At 35.7% G+C, this 18848-nt stretch overlaps 1 protein-coding gene across 29 annotated transcripts in view; it reads left to right on the top strand.

Moving 5' to 3' along the window:
- The first annotated feature begins 952 nt into the window (after positions 1 to 952).
- adgrg6 (adhesion G protein-coupled receptor G6) overlaps positions 953 to 18848 on the top strand; it is a 42041-nt gene continuing 24145 nt past the window's right edge. For 17 of the 29 annotated variants that reach the window (XM_079583929.1, XM_079583928.1, XM_079583926.1 and 14 more), the window contains exons 1-6: positions 953 to 1228; positions 4647 to 4735; positions 11410 to 11763; positions 13647 to 14267; positions 15981 to 16022; positions 18443 to 18508. In XM_079583929.1, coding sequence (XP_079440055.1) covers positions 1227 to 1228; positions 4647 to 4735; positions 11410 to 11763; positions 13647 to 14267; positions 15981 to 16022; positions 18443 to 18508 — 1174 coding nt within the window. In that variant the 5' untranslated portion in view covers positions 953 to 1226. The remainder of the gene's footprint in view (positions 1229 to 4646; positions 4736 to 11409; positions 11764 to 13646; positions 14268 to 15980; positions 16023 to 18442; positions 18509 to 18848) is intronic. The other 12 variants (XM_079583933.1, XM_079583936.1, XM_079583931.1 and 9 more) reach the window with 6 other exon arrangements.

Raw genomic sequence — 18848 nt, 5'->3', positions numbered from 1 at the left:
TCTGATTCAAAGAAAGAGGCAGGCTCTTCATCCAAATAAACTATGACAATATTTGTATTATCATTCATACATCAGCTCACAGGCTTGTAAATGGGAATTGGTTACAACTACATAACCTGAAATTTCTGTAGAGTATGATATTTGACCTGAGCGCTAAAATGTAAGTATCTGAGGTATATGCAAATACAGTTATCCGACTTGTAGGAACTATCTAACTGGAAGATCTTCTCTGACGTTGAAAACAAAGTAGATAGCATGGGTTACTGAGGACAAAATCGTGTTTACAGTTGTTTTATAAGGTCTTTAACAAATTAATGAGAAGTAATAATTTGTTGATAAAGTATGAAATTAGTAATAGTCATTTAATCACACATTAAAAAGAAAAAAAGACATGCACATTGTTTTAATGTGTTTATTACTGTATGTATTTATTTGCAGATATTAGCCTATATTTATATATTTTTCAAGTGTTGAATATACTAATTGTATATAAAATTTCTTGCATAATTTGAGTTTGGTTGAGTTTAAAATGATGCAAAATAACATTCAAAAGTATATAATATATATGTATGTGTGTGTATAGCATGTGTATATATATACATACATGTGGGTGTGTGTATGTATGTATGTATGTATGTATATAGCATTTCTGTATAGAATGTGTGCATATAGCCTATATAATATGCGTGTGTGTGTGTACTCCATTGCCAAATAAATAGCTGCATTTTTTTTTACAAACAAATGTATATAGCCTATAAAGATGTTTGTGTAAATAAACATAATTATGTGTTGCTTTAGAATTAGACATTGTTATTTGCTGCAAATTACATATTTAATCCCAATGAGTAGGCTACCAAGAACTAATACAACGTGTTCATATTTTATTTATTTATTATTTTGCGGGCCGGGGTCTCCTCGGGATTTCTCTTACTGTAGGGTGGGGCTCTGTGTTGAGAACTGCCTCCAGCGGTTGGACAAGAACAGTTTTGTCTAGTAAACTCTTGTTAACGCTTTAACCAGCATCTGTCTGCTCGGAGAACAGGTTCATCTATCCAAAATAGATATTGGTTTAAGAATTTCTCCGATTATGAAATGTTTTTGCTAAGCATTGGCGTGGCGCGTGAAAGTTGATGGTGGGCTGCCTCTCAAAGTTCTCTTAAAGTGGTTCAAACAGGAGAAGAGATAGGCTATAATGGTTCTTCAACGAGACGAGCTTCAATGAAATAATGTAAGTAACTTTTTTAACTTCGTATTAGTTCTTTGTGAAATGGGATATTCGGACTAACGTTATAGCTTAAAATATTTTGGTTTTCACTGTTTAACGTTCGCTGGCAATAAGGTCTCTGATTATGTAGTTTTTGTGATAATATAATTTGACCAAAAGAGATTGGCATCCTTTGAGAAGTTAAAAAAATCGTCTAAAAATAACATAGACTGTGAAAAATAATCGTAATAATACAATTAGAAACAGCATGTTTTACCTTTTTTTTTAAACAACGTTGATTGTCAACTCATAAATGGAAACCGCACATAATCGTGTTTGTTTGTTGGTATAGGTGTATTGTGCATATTTATGTTGGTCTTTACACTGGTCTTTACTTACTGTTTTGACCAGTGAAGTGAAATATCCATGGCCCAAAAGAATGGGTGTCGCATTACAATGTTGGTGGGCAGATGAATTGCGTATTGGACTTTTAGATGACCGCAAATAAAACTGTAAACAACTAAATAGTATTTAAAATGTCTACTCTAAATTATAGCTTGCACATAGTGTGCGTCTTTCTAGTTGCCTGCCTACACCTACAGCGTTTTTGGGCAATAAGACATTTGATGCCTGACTGGTAACTTGATTTTAAGTCACAACCATGAAGTATATAATGTGGAATTTCTTATGTCATTAGATGAGATGAGCTCATGTCAGAGAAAAATGTGAGGATGATAAATATTCAATTTACTTGTAGTGTTGACAGCTGTGGCGTTTCTGAAGTTAATAATCTGTTGAAGTCTTGCTTCAGTTAGCCTATGGTTTCACTTTGTAATTCATTAGGGGTACATTATTAGTGCATTTTTTTGTACAGTTTTATATTTAGGAATTCCCAAAGCTTTAAAGTCTAATGTATTATTATTCCTATGATTATGCATTATGGTTTTTCTGGAGTCTTAGACTTATGAATACCAGAAGGCACTGTTTCTGGTTTTCCAACTCATTTTTTGCCTTGATGAATCAAGTTCTTTATGCTGTTTGCAGGGTCCCCTGAGTCGCTGACCCCATTCATGTGTATTTACATACGCTTAGGGGAGCGTTCAGAACATTATTCATATGTTCTATAATGTCATGTATTACATGAATTTTATATAATGGTCCAAATAAATGGCCTCATTCTGATCACTGTGGCGACAAATGCTCCAACTTACAGAGATGCTGCGAGGCTGTTTATTTAGGGCTGAAAAATATGTAGTAACATTCTGATTTGTAACAATGATTTATTTCAGGGTGTTGACTTGCATTCCTTTTAGATAAGATTCTCTTCTCATTTAAAGGGATCATGTCCCTTTAAATTATATTATGCCACCATTGTGGCCTGCTAATGAATGCAATTGATGGCATGTTGTGGTTGTTTAATAAAATATGAATTCAGGGCCCTATCTTGGCTATTGTTCTGCTGGCTGATTCTGCCTTCGCTAAACTGCACTGTGGGCTGGAAATAGAGATCTCCATTATCTTTCGACAATGGTTGTTGAAAATGAAACAAGATCTCGGGACCTCACACAGGATCTTGTATCTTCACACACTTCTAGTCTTGGCAACAAAAGCTCGCAGACTGAGGTGTTATTAACCATAGTATCAAATGAAGCATTGCGATAATCTCATTATAACATACTCTGTCCCAGATGGAGGGGATTTTCCATCCATTTGTTATAATGAAGACATTTATCACTGTAATCCTAATGTAGATGAACAATGCCCAGTCAAACATACTGTATAATGTCTTCATCAGAATAACTTATGAGGTCTCTAGTGGTTATCATCTCCCACTGGAATCTTCATTTTCCATGAACTTCGGATAATGACTCATTAGAACTTGCCTTCTTGGAAGCAGATTTCAGATCAGGGGTTGTTTATTAATGTCCAATTTAAAATGTGTGTTTTGTAGTGAAATCACAGATATGCGCAGTTGATTCATCTGAGATTGATTTTATGGATAGTGTTGCGTGCTTTGTAGATTTTCTAACTAAGGTTTTACAGCTTGATGGAGAACCGTTTTAAGTACTTTTTATTCTTTAGTTCTAGAAAACCATACATTTTCTGATGCTTCAAAGAACTCGGAAACCGATACTCTGAGATATTTTTCATAGATGTAATATCAAGAATGTTTTTTTTTTTTTTAACCACATCCAACTCACGAAGATTGTCTTGATCTATATTACAAAGAACTATTGAAGAACCTTTATTTTATGTTGTTTATCAGCTTCTCTTTCCAGTAAAGCCTTGGATTGCTGTTTTCGCAGCTAGCCAACTGTGATCAAAATGTCTCAGAAGCACTATTTTAAAGCTTTAAAGAGAGCAGGGACACCTGGGCAGTGCTCAGTACAGTCCATTAATGTGGATCTGAAGCACCAACATAGTGAGTGATCCATTCTGAACAGCAGATTTTAATGTGATGTATAGTAGGTTCTATCATGTCAGTATTCTTACCTCTCTTTGAACATGCAAGGACATTGGAGTTTATGTATTTTAGGGTTAAACATTGTTTGATAATTCAGTCACCTTCATGTTGTTCCAAACCGGTATGACTATTTCTTCTTGACTTTATCACAAAGAAAATATTTTGAAAGGTGTCGATGAAAGTCCCTGGAGTTCAATGTTGTTTTTTTTGGACCCCGCTGACTTTTGTGTTCCACACAGTTGTGAGTAAATGATGACAGCATTTCCTTAAAACTGCGCTAAGAATTAGAGTAGTTTTAAGCATTAACATTTTTAGTTTAACACATTTTACATGCATGAGCTAACTGCTTCAGAGCAACACTCCACTTTAATCGATAACACACTGAATATAAATGGCTCTCGTGTTTTTTTCAGTCTCTATGCTTTGTAAATAGTGGTGTACCTCTTTGTAAACCTCACCGTCCGTGATCTTTTTCAGTACACTTCTTATGGCTGACGTGGGAGAGTGATTAGTCATTATGTAACGGGGCAGCTTTTGGATGGCTGCGGTCACTGTTCTGACAAGATTTTTTTTTTTTCCATGCCACAAATACATAATTTAAACCTTCAAAGATCTCCCAAATTATAGACGCATGAATAAATATATTGTACTCCTGTGTGTGAGAAAAGTTTATGCATGAAGTTTATGCCAGTTGCCGTGTATAAAGTGTTTTGAGTCAGTGACTAAGAAAACCAGAAAGCAACATCAGTTCATGGTGCTATTGGCATTTTTTTTGTGTGCAAATAAATAAATTCAAATGTGTTTTTTTAAACATCCATTGAGTCAAAAGTTTATCCCGGCCTTAACTGCAGTCCATTTAATGAAACCTCTAATGCAATTGTGGTTTTCGTGTATTTACACTATACTAAAATTACATATAAGTAATAAATTAAATTGTGGTTTTGTTTCATAATGTATTTTGCTTAATCTGATTGGCAGGATTTCGTTCATCAGCGGTCGGTGGTGGAGATGGAAGATCCAGAATGCTCTCGCAGTTTTCCTGCTGCTGAACTGCTTTTTGACTACAGGTAAAGGAGCTCTGCAGTTATAAATGTAAAACATTAAAATGCCATTGTTATCTGGAAATGTGCGCCGTAGTTTTATTCTGAACTCATTTGATATGTATATTGCTCATCATGCTAATCAACATTGCTTCCATCTCATTAATTCACCTTTTTCTCTTTCTCTCTCTCTCTCGAATGCTCTCAATTTCATATTCTCAGTTGTTTCCTGGCTTATTTCAGTGATTCTCTTTTCATTTTCTATATGTACATGTTTAAAAATTTCTCTTAGCTTCCTTACATTTGGACTTCACATTTCTTGCTCTTTACCTTTATCATGCTTTTGTTTTGAAAATCACCTTTAACATGCTTTTATTGTCATTTTCCTTGCATTTTGTAGGCTTAGAAATCACAACTGTTATACATGAAAATATCTCAGTCATAAAAAGAAACGTTTTTTTTTTCATAATCAGTTTATAATTGAATAATGATATAATCCTAAATGTATGAATAAAACATGAGCTCTGTCAGTGGTCTCTCAGTGTGCATTGGATGGTAAACTGTGTACCGTTCCTGCTTCTGTTTGTAGGCAAGCCATTACGCGCAACATTTAGTTGTTTTTTGTGAAGCTGACATAATCTCTGTTGCGACAGATACTGAGATGGAGTTATTATTATTGTTCAGACATGTTATTAATGATTTCAGCACCGAAGAAAACATGGATTTGCTCTTAACTGGCTGCTCAAATCCTTAATCGGTCTGTTGTTGCTGAATTTAAGTTCCTTGTGAGCTCCATATGAAAAGCATGTGTCTTTTTAATATTAGTCGCATACCGCAGCTCGCCTGATTTGTTCGTACTGTTATATTGGTCCAAGTAGGAACATTTATGGTCGTTGGATGCCTGTCAGAAATGGTTTAGAGCAAAGATCAGATTTAATGCTGGGAATCGGCATCAGGGAAATTTCTAAAGTGCTTTAATAGTTTAAAAAAAAACGCTAATGCTCTTTCTAAACAATGAAATTCAATTTATTTAAGCCACGGCATAACAGAATAATGTTGCGCGTAGAAGGCCAAGAGCAATTTTTAGCATCATATTAGGATGGTACGCCTCTCATAGGCATTCTAGACCTCATTTAAATCACGCCTACATCAAATGTTGCAAACTCGGAAAGTTCTTGATGAAATAACTTGTTGATTAGATCTGATTTGTCACATTCTGTAAAAAAAAAACACGCACAGACTCTAGTTTCCAGACAGGGAATCTTTACTGTCCTAGTGCAAAAGCTTGTTATTAAAACCAGATGTGATTATGGGCTGTGGAGGGAACAACCCCTTTGTGCATGAGTTTACAATATGCTGTTGTTGTTTTTTATACTGAAACCGCACATGTACACTCAACATGTCACATGTTTGTTCTACGAAACCCTTATTTTTCTGCCATGCTTCATAAGCCAAGGAGCCATGGGTGTGTTTATAGTATTTTATTCTCTCTGGATCTTTGTAGAACAGCCGCTCCGTGTTGATCAAGAGCAGCGTGCTTAAGTGATGGACTCAATTAAGGAATAGTTCTCCCAAAAACGAAAATGATCTTATTTATTCCGTCATCTCATTCCAAACATTGATTGCTTTTTTCTTCCTTCCATAAAACACAAAATGAGATGCTGAGAAGCATTTTTTTTCATACAAAGTCACTTCACAACAGTGCATTTGGATGACAGAGAGGTGAGTAAATGATGACAGGATTTTCATTTTTGGGTGAGCTGTTAATTGACTCTTGGCAGATAAATGCGGCACACCTGAGGTACAAAGACAGCAGGTGAACTGCCAGGAGAGTGAGAGAAATGAGAACCTTCAGGATTAAAGCTTTCACAAAATGTGACGCTGCTGAAGGCTATTTTAATCTCCCGGGTCTTTTTTAGCCTGAGATCCATGACGTGTATCTGACATTCCATCTTTTGGCATCTTTACTAAGCGGCCTTCTTCTAAAAGGACATTTTGAGATCAAAGCTCTTCTTTTCTCCTGTATAATCAGGCATTCTTTCATTGACCTTCACTTCTTCAGCAGTCACTTCACAACACTGCTAAAATCCCATCATATCAGCAGCTTGTTTGTTTGTTTGTTTGTTTAGTTAGTTAGTTAGTTTTGTCCTGCATGAATAAGATTACAACTGTATTTCCAAAGTGTTGATGATGAAAAATACAAAAAATTGGGACATAAATAGCTTACACTTTGCTGTTGTAACATATTATTACTTTCCTTAAGTGTTGTTATTATTATTTTTCTCTGCAAGTGTTTATTTCTGTGTATCACTATACTGCAAGACAATAATTCAATGAAACTGGTGCCTTTTCCAATTTGATAAAGTGATTTGAAAGATTTTTAAGCATGACTTTTATACAATTTTAAAGTCACCATGAAACAGAAGTTGAATCAAGTGAATCAATTTGTAAATCAACTTAGTGAAATTACTAGTCTTGTGGTGAACAATTCATTCTGGTAAATGGGGTCAATTTTGATTAAGAGTTTTTAAGAAAAAATAATAATGTTAATAAATTGCATTGTGCCATCTCAAGTTAAATTAATATATTTGAATGCTGTATATGTGTGATACAAGGCCGTAACCCTGTCCTGAACATTGGGGGTCCAATTTTTTATAAAACACAAATAGAACAGTGAAGGAAATCATAATTTTGAGCAATAATATTTGCATTAATTTGCATTGAAATATAGTATTTTTATTTGTATGCCTTATATGTTAAAAACTTAAAACATTGTTATCTAGTCACACTCAGTTAGGAATTACTTGAATCACGTAAATGCATATTTTCAACTTAAAACGGCCATATTTGAGTTAAAAAGTTTGTAGTTTGCATCACTGGATGTTACTGTCTAACATTTCTATCGTAAAGCAGTTGACATTAAATGTTTCTCTATTTACATCTTACCTCACTCTTTCAACGTCAAACTGACACTTCGCGCTGGAATTCACGCTCTGCTTCTGTGAACGGTAAACCCTGCATTGTTTGATTTGATCAGCCATCTCAATCATTTTTACTTTTACGAGCGCTGTTAGACCACTGATAAGATCAATCTAACAATCTAACTTTTAAACGGAATGGAGGGCAGCACAGTAGTGCAAGAATTTCAAATATTCGGGGGGACAATTTGGCCATTTCATTATGGAGGGGGACCTCAATGCCTATGGTGGTTACGGCCCTGGTGTGATATAATTCAAAGATAACAGGGTTGACAAATTTTAATTTGACATTACAATTTACATTATACGTTCCATTCATTTCATTGAAATGTTTAAAGGTCCTTGAATTTTTTTTTTTTTTTTTTTTTTTTTTTGTGAAATTTTAGTATGCGTTTTTTCGTATTCGTCATTCGCTGGCTATGAATTGGCAAAACACCTCTCAAAAGGCTTGCTTGACGAATTGCTTTTTTATGATGGACGAATGTTTCGGAGGCAGTGTGTAAACGTGATTGACACAACGTGAGGTCGTATTTATTTTTTAACGCGTGAAAATTTCGGATGAGAATTTCGGGCTCAGTGTGCAAGGTACTTAAGAAAAAATCTATAATATTCACTACATAGTGAAAGTTGTTATCAGGTATTAATTTTTAAGACATTTTTATGTATATTAAAGAGACAAATTGTAACCGTTTTGTAGAATTACCCCACTAGTAAATAAATGACCTTTGAGAGGAGTGATCCATGTCTTGTTTTGTACAGTTTGTGCAAATAAATAGGATCATTAAAAAAAGCAGGTGACGTGTTTGGTCCCTCTGACGCAGTATTGAGATGAACCCGTCCTGGGTGGGAACCAGGATCTGAGCAGCACACGATGCTTTGCCAGGTTAGACCTGTGGCTTCTGTAGCACAGTTGGTCGTGCCTCTTTTTACTGTGGCCCACTCCGACAGCTTTGCACACATCTATAAAACAGCAGGATATTCCAGTAGCGTGATTCCGTCCAATAGTGATTTCAGCCTCTTTCTGCAAAACACTCACAGGCCACTTGTCAAAAGCTGATCCCATTCCTTGCTTGTTCAAACCCCAGGCATGATGGCGGAAAGAATGATCTTTTTTCCCCCTCACCCTCTTTCTTTGTTTTTGCTGGACAACCGTTACACATTTTCCACCATTTTCTGTCCCAGGTGTGTCGATGGGGTCTTGTTTGTGGCAGGTTTAGTAGTGACCCAGTTCAGACTGGTTTGACTTTCTGATTTGTGTGGTGTATTTGATCCCCCAGAAGGGACCAGGAGAATGCAAATGTGTAGAAACCTTAGCTTACACTTCAATAAAATGGGTCTGCTATACATTTACGAAGTGTTGTTTGCATGTACAATGTCTGCTGGCTTTTCACGAGAAATGAAATAAAAAATGAGGTTGTTATAAAATGTATTAGAATCTATTTCGTTTAATTGTTTTAGGGTTTACAACTACCAACGATACAGCCAAAGATAATTTTGCCTTGGAGCCCTAACACGTAATGTGTTATACTTTATTAAATTCAGAGTAACTCTTCAAATGTCGTTTTTATTACATATTTTGACTAATTTAGTTTCATTTAATTTTGGCTTGAATTCTGGCACATGGCTATGGGAAGCGAGCACTAGTCTTTCCTAGTGTTTTTTTATTTTTATTTTTTTCATTAAGAAGTTATCCGTGAATGCTGTTCAATTAGAAAACTCGACCCGAGGCGCATAGTAACACTTTTGCAAGAATTGTATGTTCAATTTAATTGTGTATGTCAGTAATTTGTATACTGGCTTTTTTTAAGAGTTCAGTAATGTTTAACTTTCTGCAGTGTATAGCTCCTTAAAGTCATAATAATATTTAAGATGGTTTGAAATGATTTAAAATAAGACCAATATGCTTTAACATAAGCTAAAACAACAAAATTAAGATAATGTTATCCACCCCTCAACAACTAATTTGCTTCCTTTGAAGAACCAGGGAATACCAATGCCTTGAAAAACCTGGATATGAGGTAGAAAACTCTATGTAAATTCCATGGTCATTTTAATATATTTTATGAATATATATATTTTTTTTCTACATTTTGCCATTCTCTAATAAATAAATATATATATAAACCTTATCCTTAATTGTTATCTAGCAAATCACAAACAACTAGAGAAGCCATGCCATTTGTACCAAAAATGTATACCAAATTTGTTAGTGAGTAAAAAAAAAGTCATAATTGGCCAAAAAAAGTGATAATGGGCATGTTTTGTGTCTGTCCATGCTTTTTAGATGTCTGACCACTTCTGACAGAATAAGAGAAAAGAAAAGTGTGTGTTTTTTGGCATCTTGACAGTTTTGGATTGAATTGAAAGTGGTCTGAAATCCAGCCTCTGTTTCAACTGTCCACTCTGGTGAGCTCAAGGCATGTAACGACTCAATCTGTGGTTTAAGTTGTGTCCCCTTTAACAGAAGATCATTTTACCTTTCTAGGATGGATGCCCTTTATCATTCTATTAGAGAGCAGTTCTCACGATTAAAGTATACTCTAACTTTATTGTTCCCCACCTGGAATCGGTATAAACCATCAAATCCCAAATTTCCTGTTTGTCCAGAGGTTTGATTACTATACCTGTTAGTTTAAAGCCAACTACTATGAATACTCAAAACAAAACTTTTGCTATGCCTGAATGTTTTTTTTATGCAAAGAGTTGTAAAATAAAAAAATTGAATTCACACACATTGTAAATCATTTAAATTAGTTTGTCATTTGACTGTTTGAGTTGCTTAACCCTCAGTAATGTTTGTTTACGTACATCAAGCTTGTCCTATAGGGAGCCACTGCATCTTGAGAAAGCCTAATCGCTCAGAGATGTTCGATTTGCCAAAAAGTGTTGCGGTTTTTGCTTATGTGCTGTTCGGGGCAGCATGAACAGAGGCCATTGTCTCCGAGTCAAGTCTTTTTCCCAGTGTGTTGAAGTCTTTATGTCCGTGAGTCGACTTGAGGGATCTGAACACCCAGAAATGAAAACAATTGTTATCAGTTACTTACCCTCATGTCATTACAAACCTATAAGACTTTCGTTCATCTTTGAAACACAAATGAAAATATTGTTAATTAAATTTTGACAGTCCCTGAAACTACCACTTTGTTGCATCAAAAAGTTCATAAAGAGATCATAAAACTAATTCATATGAATTTGTGTCTTCAGAAAATTTTGACAACTACTTAATTAATATGGATTCGTTTTTGAAGCGTCAAAGTGGTAGTTGTGCAGACTGTCAATGGAGGGACAGAAACCTCTCAGATTTCAATAAAATATCTTCATTTGTGTTTCAAATATGAACAAAAGTCTTATGGTTTTTGGAACAAGGGTGGGTAAATGATGACAGAATCTTAAATTTTTGGTTGAACCAACCCTTTAAAGGGTTTGGTTGGAGACGTCGTCGTTGATATGTCTATCAAATGGTTAAATCGCAGTTCAGGATTCTAGGTTGTCTTTACGGGATAAAGACTTCGGATCGCAAAAGTAATTCACTGTATCTCGACCAGCCTTGATGTCTTTTCTGATAAATTTCCCTCTCGTTTTGTCCCTGTCGATGCACTAACCCGGTGGCTGTCTAAACGCATCTTCCTGTCATCTGATTTCACTCCTGTCCTTGGCCCTTTGCTAATACCTCTGTCCTTCGGCCATGCAATGTAAAGTGACATGTGACCTGTTTGCTTGCAGTAGCACAGAGCTGCCAAACTAGCGTCAGCTGCAATGTGGTGCTCACCGACTCCCAGGGCTCTTTTACCTCCCCCTGCTACCCCAATGACTACCCACCCAGTCAGGCCTGCAAGTGGACCATACAGGCCCCGACCGGCTTTATAGTGCAGATCACCTTCCTAGATTTCGAGCTCGAGGAAGCACAAGGCTGCATCTATGACCGCATCATCATCAACACTGGCACGAGTGATACCAAATTTTGCGGCTTAACGCCCAATGGACTAACTCTCAACTCCAGTGGCAATGTGATGGAGGTTTCCTTTAACTCAGACTTTAGTGTCCAAAAGAAAGGCTTCCATATCAGTTACAAGCAAGGTATGTTTATTACATGGCGAGCTCTGCACAGCATGATTATTTATCTATTGTTTTAGTTTAAGATATTTTAATTAATGTTTATAATTAATGATCAATTTCAATTTATTAATAAATATTATTTTATTTAATAATTTCATAAAATAAAATACTTTTTTGTTTAGTAATTTGTATTAATTTATGCTTTGTATCCTGTTATGGTTTATGCTATTAATTTTCTATGTGTTTACGGCTTCAAAAAAATTCAGATAATCGTTCCAGACGAGTGTGACAGCTAGGGCACAATGTTTTAATTTTGTGAATAAACATCGGAATTCATAAAAAGCCGCTTTATTAAGATTACATTGCTAAACTCTGCCGCTCTGTTTCATATCACAGCTGCTGCAGCATATCGCTTTGCCTTTCACTCTATCGGTATCATCTCATTGTGTTTTTATGACCACAGTCACAAACATTTTATCATATTATGTTATTTATATTCCGCACTTCTCTCAGTCGGAGTTTTCAGCCTGCAAATTGTTTTCTTAATCTGTATTTTTGTCCTGTTTTTCAGGAAAAAAAGATAAATTTATTCATTTGATTGTGTAAGATAGTAAGGCTTGTTTTCAGATAATATACATTTTAAATACTTCATTTATACTGTATGTCATGCATGTTGCATACAGTAGTTTTCTTCTTCATAAACGTATGGAAACTTGTTTTCACCTCAGAGTAAATAGTACAACGTGAACACAACCATTCAACATTTGGGGTTAGTAAGATTTTTTTAATGTTTTTTAAAAAAAAGTCTCTTATGCTCACAAAGGCTGCATTTATTTGATCAAAAATGCAGTACACACAGTACAAAATTTAAATATTGCAATTTAAAATATCTGCTTTCTATTTTGATATATCTTGAAATTGTATTTATTCCTGTGATAGAACATTCTAAAAGAACAGCAGCTATTTGAAATAAAGTTATATATATATTTTTTTTTTTCTGAAAGAGTTTGTGAAGTCACACATATTTGTTTCAGCACAGGAAGCTCATCAATTCAGTTCATAGAGGGTGATACATCTTTTTGTGGCAAAAACTAAACTAAAATTGAAATCTATACACTTTTTTTCTAGGTGTAGCTCATTATCCAGTAACAAGGGTGCCTACATAAATTTGTTCACTTGTTGCAATCAAACAGCACAAACTCCTCCAATATAAATAACAACCAGCAATAAATAACCTAAGTAATGAAGTCAGACATGTTGGAACGGACCCATTAAAACCCAGTAGCTTTTACAGATATAGAGACGGTATTTTCCAGTTTGAAAATGAAACACTTTTGAGATCAATCTCATTAACGTTTAGTGTTCGTCTAACCTGTTGCTTTTTCTGTCATCCTTAGATAGAAATAGACATCTGGTTATGTCAGAAAGCATCACAAATATTAGAGTGCAGGGACCTAATAGTACAACAAGAGTTGTATTTTTCCATTCCGAATTGGTTATGGTTTTTATTGAGCCGGCCAACAGACACAAACTTCGGCCAATTTAAATGAAATGTGTCAGCAAATAGGACTTAAAAGAGGAGTTTTAACATGGCCAAAAGAATATGACTTCCCAGTTTGAAAGAAGTTTAATGTGCTTGTCTTAGAATGATTTCTTAATATAATGTTCCTGACAACCTTGGATGATTTCAGACATTAATGTTTCTCTTCTTTTCTCATGTGATGAAACGTACTATAAAACAGTTACTCTGTATTAGTTGATTCACATTTGACTCACATTTAGACTCCCGTTTAGCCGGTTTGGAGATCATAAAGAGGTTTGAATGAATGGTTTTCTATCCCACGTCAACTAAGTACGTGCATTTGTGTCATGTTTTAATATCTAATGGTTTTTCACTCTTGTAGTGGCAGTGTCACTGAGGAACCAGAAGGTCACAATGCCAAAGAGCAGCAAGAATACAGTGAGGGTGTCCAATTCAGTCTCCATTCCTGTTCTCACTGCGTTCACTGTGTGCTTTGAGATCGCCCGCACTGCCCAGAAGAGCACAGAGACCATCTTTACCTTGTCTGATGCTCATGGGACATCCATCTTGGCATTTGAAAAAGCAACCAGAGGCATGGAGCTTTTCATAGTCGGTTCCTACTGTTCTGTAAACGACAAAATCACTAGCTCAGACATCACATCCAGCATGAAGCCCGTCTGCCTCACCTGGAACAAGTCCTCTGGCTTTGTGGCAGTGTACTTTGAAGGTCACTATCTAGCCAGCATCTGCTCGGCCTCTCTGGTTTACACCCTGCAGGGTGGGGGAACTCTCGAGCTTGCAGGGAAAGGGTCAAGCTCGGTCAACGTGGATGATCAGAATTTGGATGGCTTCGTTTACAATTTCCGATTGTGGGATTATGCCATGGCCTACTCCGAGCTGTCTGCCCTCACCTGTGATGTTGTAGGTAATGTCGTTGATTGGGATCATCGGTTCTGGACTATCCCGGGCACTTACACACAGACTGACAGCACGCTCAGCTGCAGTGAGTATACTGTTTTAGCTATATTACTGTATGTGGATGCTGGTTTATGATTGATTCATTGTAAAATGTAATGTGTTTATATGTGACATTGACACTGCACATCAACAAAATACGATTAGACTGATTTATTTGTCTGATGAATCTGACGATCTCATATTAGATATTTTGTATTTTTGTATTAAATTCACTGTAAAAACAAAATCTAACATCCTAAAAACAGAAGTAAAAGTGCCTATTACATAAAAATCAGGGGTAGAAAGCATTTGAAAAAAACATAAGCAAATACAGATACATTAGAAAGAAAAGGAAAATGTATTTATTTGTTTGTTCGAGATGTTTAACACTAACAGAGAAGACTTTTTCTGTCCTGTGATCACAACGAACACATTCATTGGTGGTCAGAGAATGATGTTGATGACGTTGGAAAAAAGTTGTGCACGGAAATGTTGTTTTGTTATGTGCACATAACCACGCAAATCATATCTAAGTGCTATTCTTCATCTTGCATGGATACGTTTCTGCTGGATTTCCAGACTTTCTGGATACATATATGGATGGATGTTAATGCCAGGTTTGAAGGGGTCTTGAGTTTGACCATTCCCAGTGCATTTTTTGATCAAAACCATTCGGAAATAATCTCGAGAACCAAATATCATCCCGCTCTCGAAAGACAGCACTTTTTAAAGTCATTCAAATGCCCTCTAACTCCCAGTGTAGAGTAATGAGCTTTGGGTGGAATAGCAAAGGCAGGCATGATTCACATGCATAACAAGCTTCACCGGGAACTGCTTTCATCCACTTAGCTTGGTTCCTGAAACTCTAGATACTCAGCACAGCTTGGGTCTGCAGCCCATGGAAAAAAGGTGTCGCTTTAAACCTTGCGCCTCAGATCAAAAGCATTAACTCACTAACTTTCTGTTCTCTAAGACAGATAAAGCCAAATGTCCTGTGTGAACATTTGGTCTATGTTAGTCTTGGAAGTTACAGATAACCTGTTGAATCGCCTATATATTAGAAGTCCCTTTTAAAGGCATGTCCTTGTCAGGAGGAGATAACATCACAGAGTGCACGGGATTCAGTGTTCCTTCAGATAACGGATCAGATGCAAACCATTAGCAACACATTGTCTTTTTATGTTAATGGTGAGCTTCAAAGTATAAGTCCACATGTGAAAATGCTTGTTTTATTTGATTTTTTGTTTGTTTTAACTTTACAAATTTTATTACCAGCACTACAATTTGTGTCGAAAAATAAGCATGAATGTCTTCTATTTGATTTTCCCCTCTTTTGCTCTGTGTAAAAAACCTGATGATCGTGCTATTTAGCATGATTTGAGAATGGTCTTAAATGATCATCTTCCATCAGAAATTTGCTTCTTTTTTTTAAAACTATGGTCCACAATCTTAAATATTTGTCGTAAAAATTGCTTTGTTTGATTTCTTTTAAATCAAAAACTTTTAAACTATGGTTTATGATTTCAATTGAATTTTGAATCCAAGATTTTCAATGTGGACTTCCACTGTATACCTGTGTATACTGTGATTTCATCTTTTCAAAGGTATAAACCTCACTCCGTTTTAAAGAAATGTATTCCTTTTGCAAGACATTGTATGCAACTTACTGAAATATCAGTGCCATGTCACTTGAATTGAATGAACTGCTTATGCTAACTGTAGTTTGGAAAAGCAACTAATTTCTCATCTTCTTTTGCAGTCTGTTACCCAAATTGCACTCACTTAACAGCTTCAACTAGTGGTGAGTGTACTGCTAACATGCCTAATATGTGTGTAATTGCTTGCTTTTAGTTGTGAAGGTCAACGCTTCGGTGTTTTCCTGTACATGAAGATGTTTTTGTGGTTTACCGTCATGTCATTTCAAACTGTTATGACTTTCTGTGGCTACTTGCTTTTGAAGAACACAAAAGGTGGATTGTGAGAAAGACTGAAAGTTTTCTTCAATAGATTTGAACTGAAGACTCAAGCTTCATAAAGGATGCACCATAGTAGTATCATGCAGTCCATATGATTAAAATTCACAGTTAACATCAGCACATCAGTCAGTATGTTAGCTGTGTGTGATGAATAGTCCAATTTCTTTAAAGTTATATTTTTGGATATATATATTTATCAGAGAGGAAACAACAGCAAAAGCACCTCGAACTGAGACTCGAACGCGGATCGCTTGAAGCACAGCTGGACCATACAGTATGTCGGAGCGCTGTTGCTCCGATGGATAGTCTGCATTTAAGTTGTTATTTACTGATAATCATCTCATTTAGTGAGCTGTTAACTATTTCGACTGGATCATTAAGTAACTAGGTTGAACTTGAGAACCGTATCTGTCGATTTCTTGATTGAGTCAATTTGCCCTGTTTTGTGAACTGTATCACCCGATTCATTGCTAAGATCTGAATGAATGAGTCCTTAACACACAAAAATAGCCCTATGCTATTTTAAAGGTGGATCTTTGTCATTTTGTCGTTTTTTTTTAAAGAGTGGCCAGAATATATTTTTTAATATTGGTTTTAGTTCTCCATTAAAGAAAGTCTTACATGTTTGGATTGATTTTTGGTTCAATAAATAATCACAGAATGCTCTTTTTTTTTTTAGTGAACTACATTCTTTTGTTCAAATTTTTTGCCATTTCAAAGGTGTCTATTGTTCCAGCTAGCATTTCTTGACCTTGACAGGAGCAGTATAAGACCCCTCTGCACACTGCAGACAGTTAGACGCTGGAGCCTATGACACATAACTATTTCCTTTGCTCAGTTACAACCAGCTGTGCTTGTGATGTTGGCATGAAGTCAAGAGGCCCGTGAAGTTAAGCCCGGAGCAAAACTAATGCTGTCACTAATAAGCATGCTTTAAAGACGCTACCCTCCCCTCTCTTTCCATTGGCTACTCATGTGTTTCCCTCTCATCCTTTGACAAGACCAGTGGGGGATGGCGGTCCCACCTTGCATGGAAACGCAGAACAGCTCAGTTTTTTCCCTTTTAATGCAGAACTTCAGGATGATCAGAGACCCAGTGCTATAACGCTTGACAGCCGCCGCAATGTGACATTTCTATTAATATATTTAAGAGCTCTTACATTTATCCTGCTACTTCATTCCTATGATGTGCTATGGATGAGTTTCACCTGATTTGATTCAGTTTGACACCTGAATCAAATCTTTTTGGAGTTTTTCACAAATGACTTGTCCTCAGAGCTTAAGTCAGATTTATATTGTATTTAAAAATATCAAAATAATCTTTTGTTGGAACCGATTGCATTTTGCTTTACATATCGAAACTCAAAGCCATCAAGCCACTGAAATGGTGGAAAAAATATGAAAACAAATAGTCTGTACAAATAGTTTATAGACAGAACTTGTGGTCAGTGCTGTATGCTCACACATGCTCTGATGAGATTTGCATTGACTAAAGTTTTACCTATAGATTTAATTTGCGAGTTGAGTTTTTCCTTTTACAGATTGCTTAGCTTTTAAATTGTTCAAGATGTCACGTCATGCATTCAAGCATGTTGTTTTGACACAGTCAGAAATGATGAATTTGAAAGATCTGAAAAGCAAAATAAGATGGAATTTGGCATTTCACACATTACAATGGGTTTGTGTTGAGAAAAGGTGGCATTCCTAAGCCTCGATCAAACCAGGCAGTAGAACATTTCTGTCATTCAACTGTGGCGAATTATTAAATTCCACCTTTGAGTCGCTGATGTTCAAGTTTCAGCTTGGACATTTTGAGGTCACATTCCATTGTCAAAGCCCAGAGGATGGCTGGGAAATGTATGACACTTTTTCAGTCCAATTCTTGTCCTAAGTTAGACTTGAATGTCTGTTTATGGATGTAAAAGAGAATTCCTATTTTTTGACTGTGTTTAGAGCTTAAGTCAGCTTTATATTGTATTTGTTGAACAACAATAATCTGGGACTACTAAAATGTATAATATTTATTCTCATGTAGTAAAAAAAAAGGTCCAAGTCTTCCCACTTGATTAATTTGAGATATGTTTTTGTGTTTATAGATTTTATAGATATTTTTATAAATTTTGTTTGTTTCACTTTAGAATTTAGTTCAAACATGCATAGTTTTTTTCAAACATGTATTTATGTTTACTTATTTACTTATACTTATTTATAAAGTGTCAAATGTTCATTTTCAAATCATTCATAGGTACTGCCATAGCAACTCTTTCCCCGGAAACCTCAGGTTGTGCCTCCCCTGGACTTGGCTGCCCAGGTAGGAAGAAATATCCTTATTATAACTTTTAATGCTGAACACATTCCTCAAAACATGTATTTGTTTCCTTGATAATTAGTTTACCAATTATAAACCATTCTCATCAAAGACTTATCTTTTTTGTCGCATCTGTACGACTTTGCTAATTAAATAATATTCCTTTGTCTCTTATCGATTTCATTTATTATTTTTTAAACTGAGGTATTAAACAAAAAAAAAACTTTTCCTGGAAAATGAAATATGATACTTCATTGGCAAGTCTTAGACCTTTAGTTTTGGGTAAGCATGCCAAACAAAAACAGCTTACCTTCTGCTCATTAAGACACCCCTAACCTGAACT

Source organism: Phoxinus phoxinus, assembly GCF_949152265.1.
Source record: "Phoxinus phoxinus genome assembly, chromosome: 16".
NCBI lineage: Eukaryota > Metazoa > Chordata > Actinopteri > Cypriniformes > Leuciscidae > Phoxinus > Phoxinus phoxinus.
The sequence above is the reverse complement of the archived record's forward strand: the minus strand, read 5'-3'. Positions and strand labels throughout refer to the sequence as shown.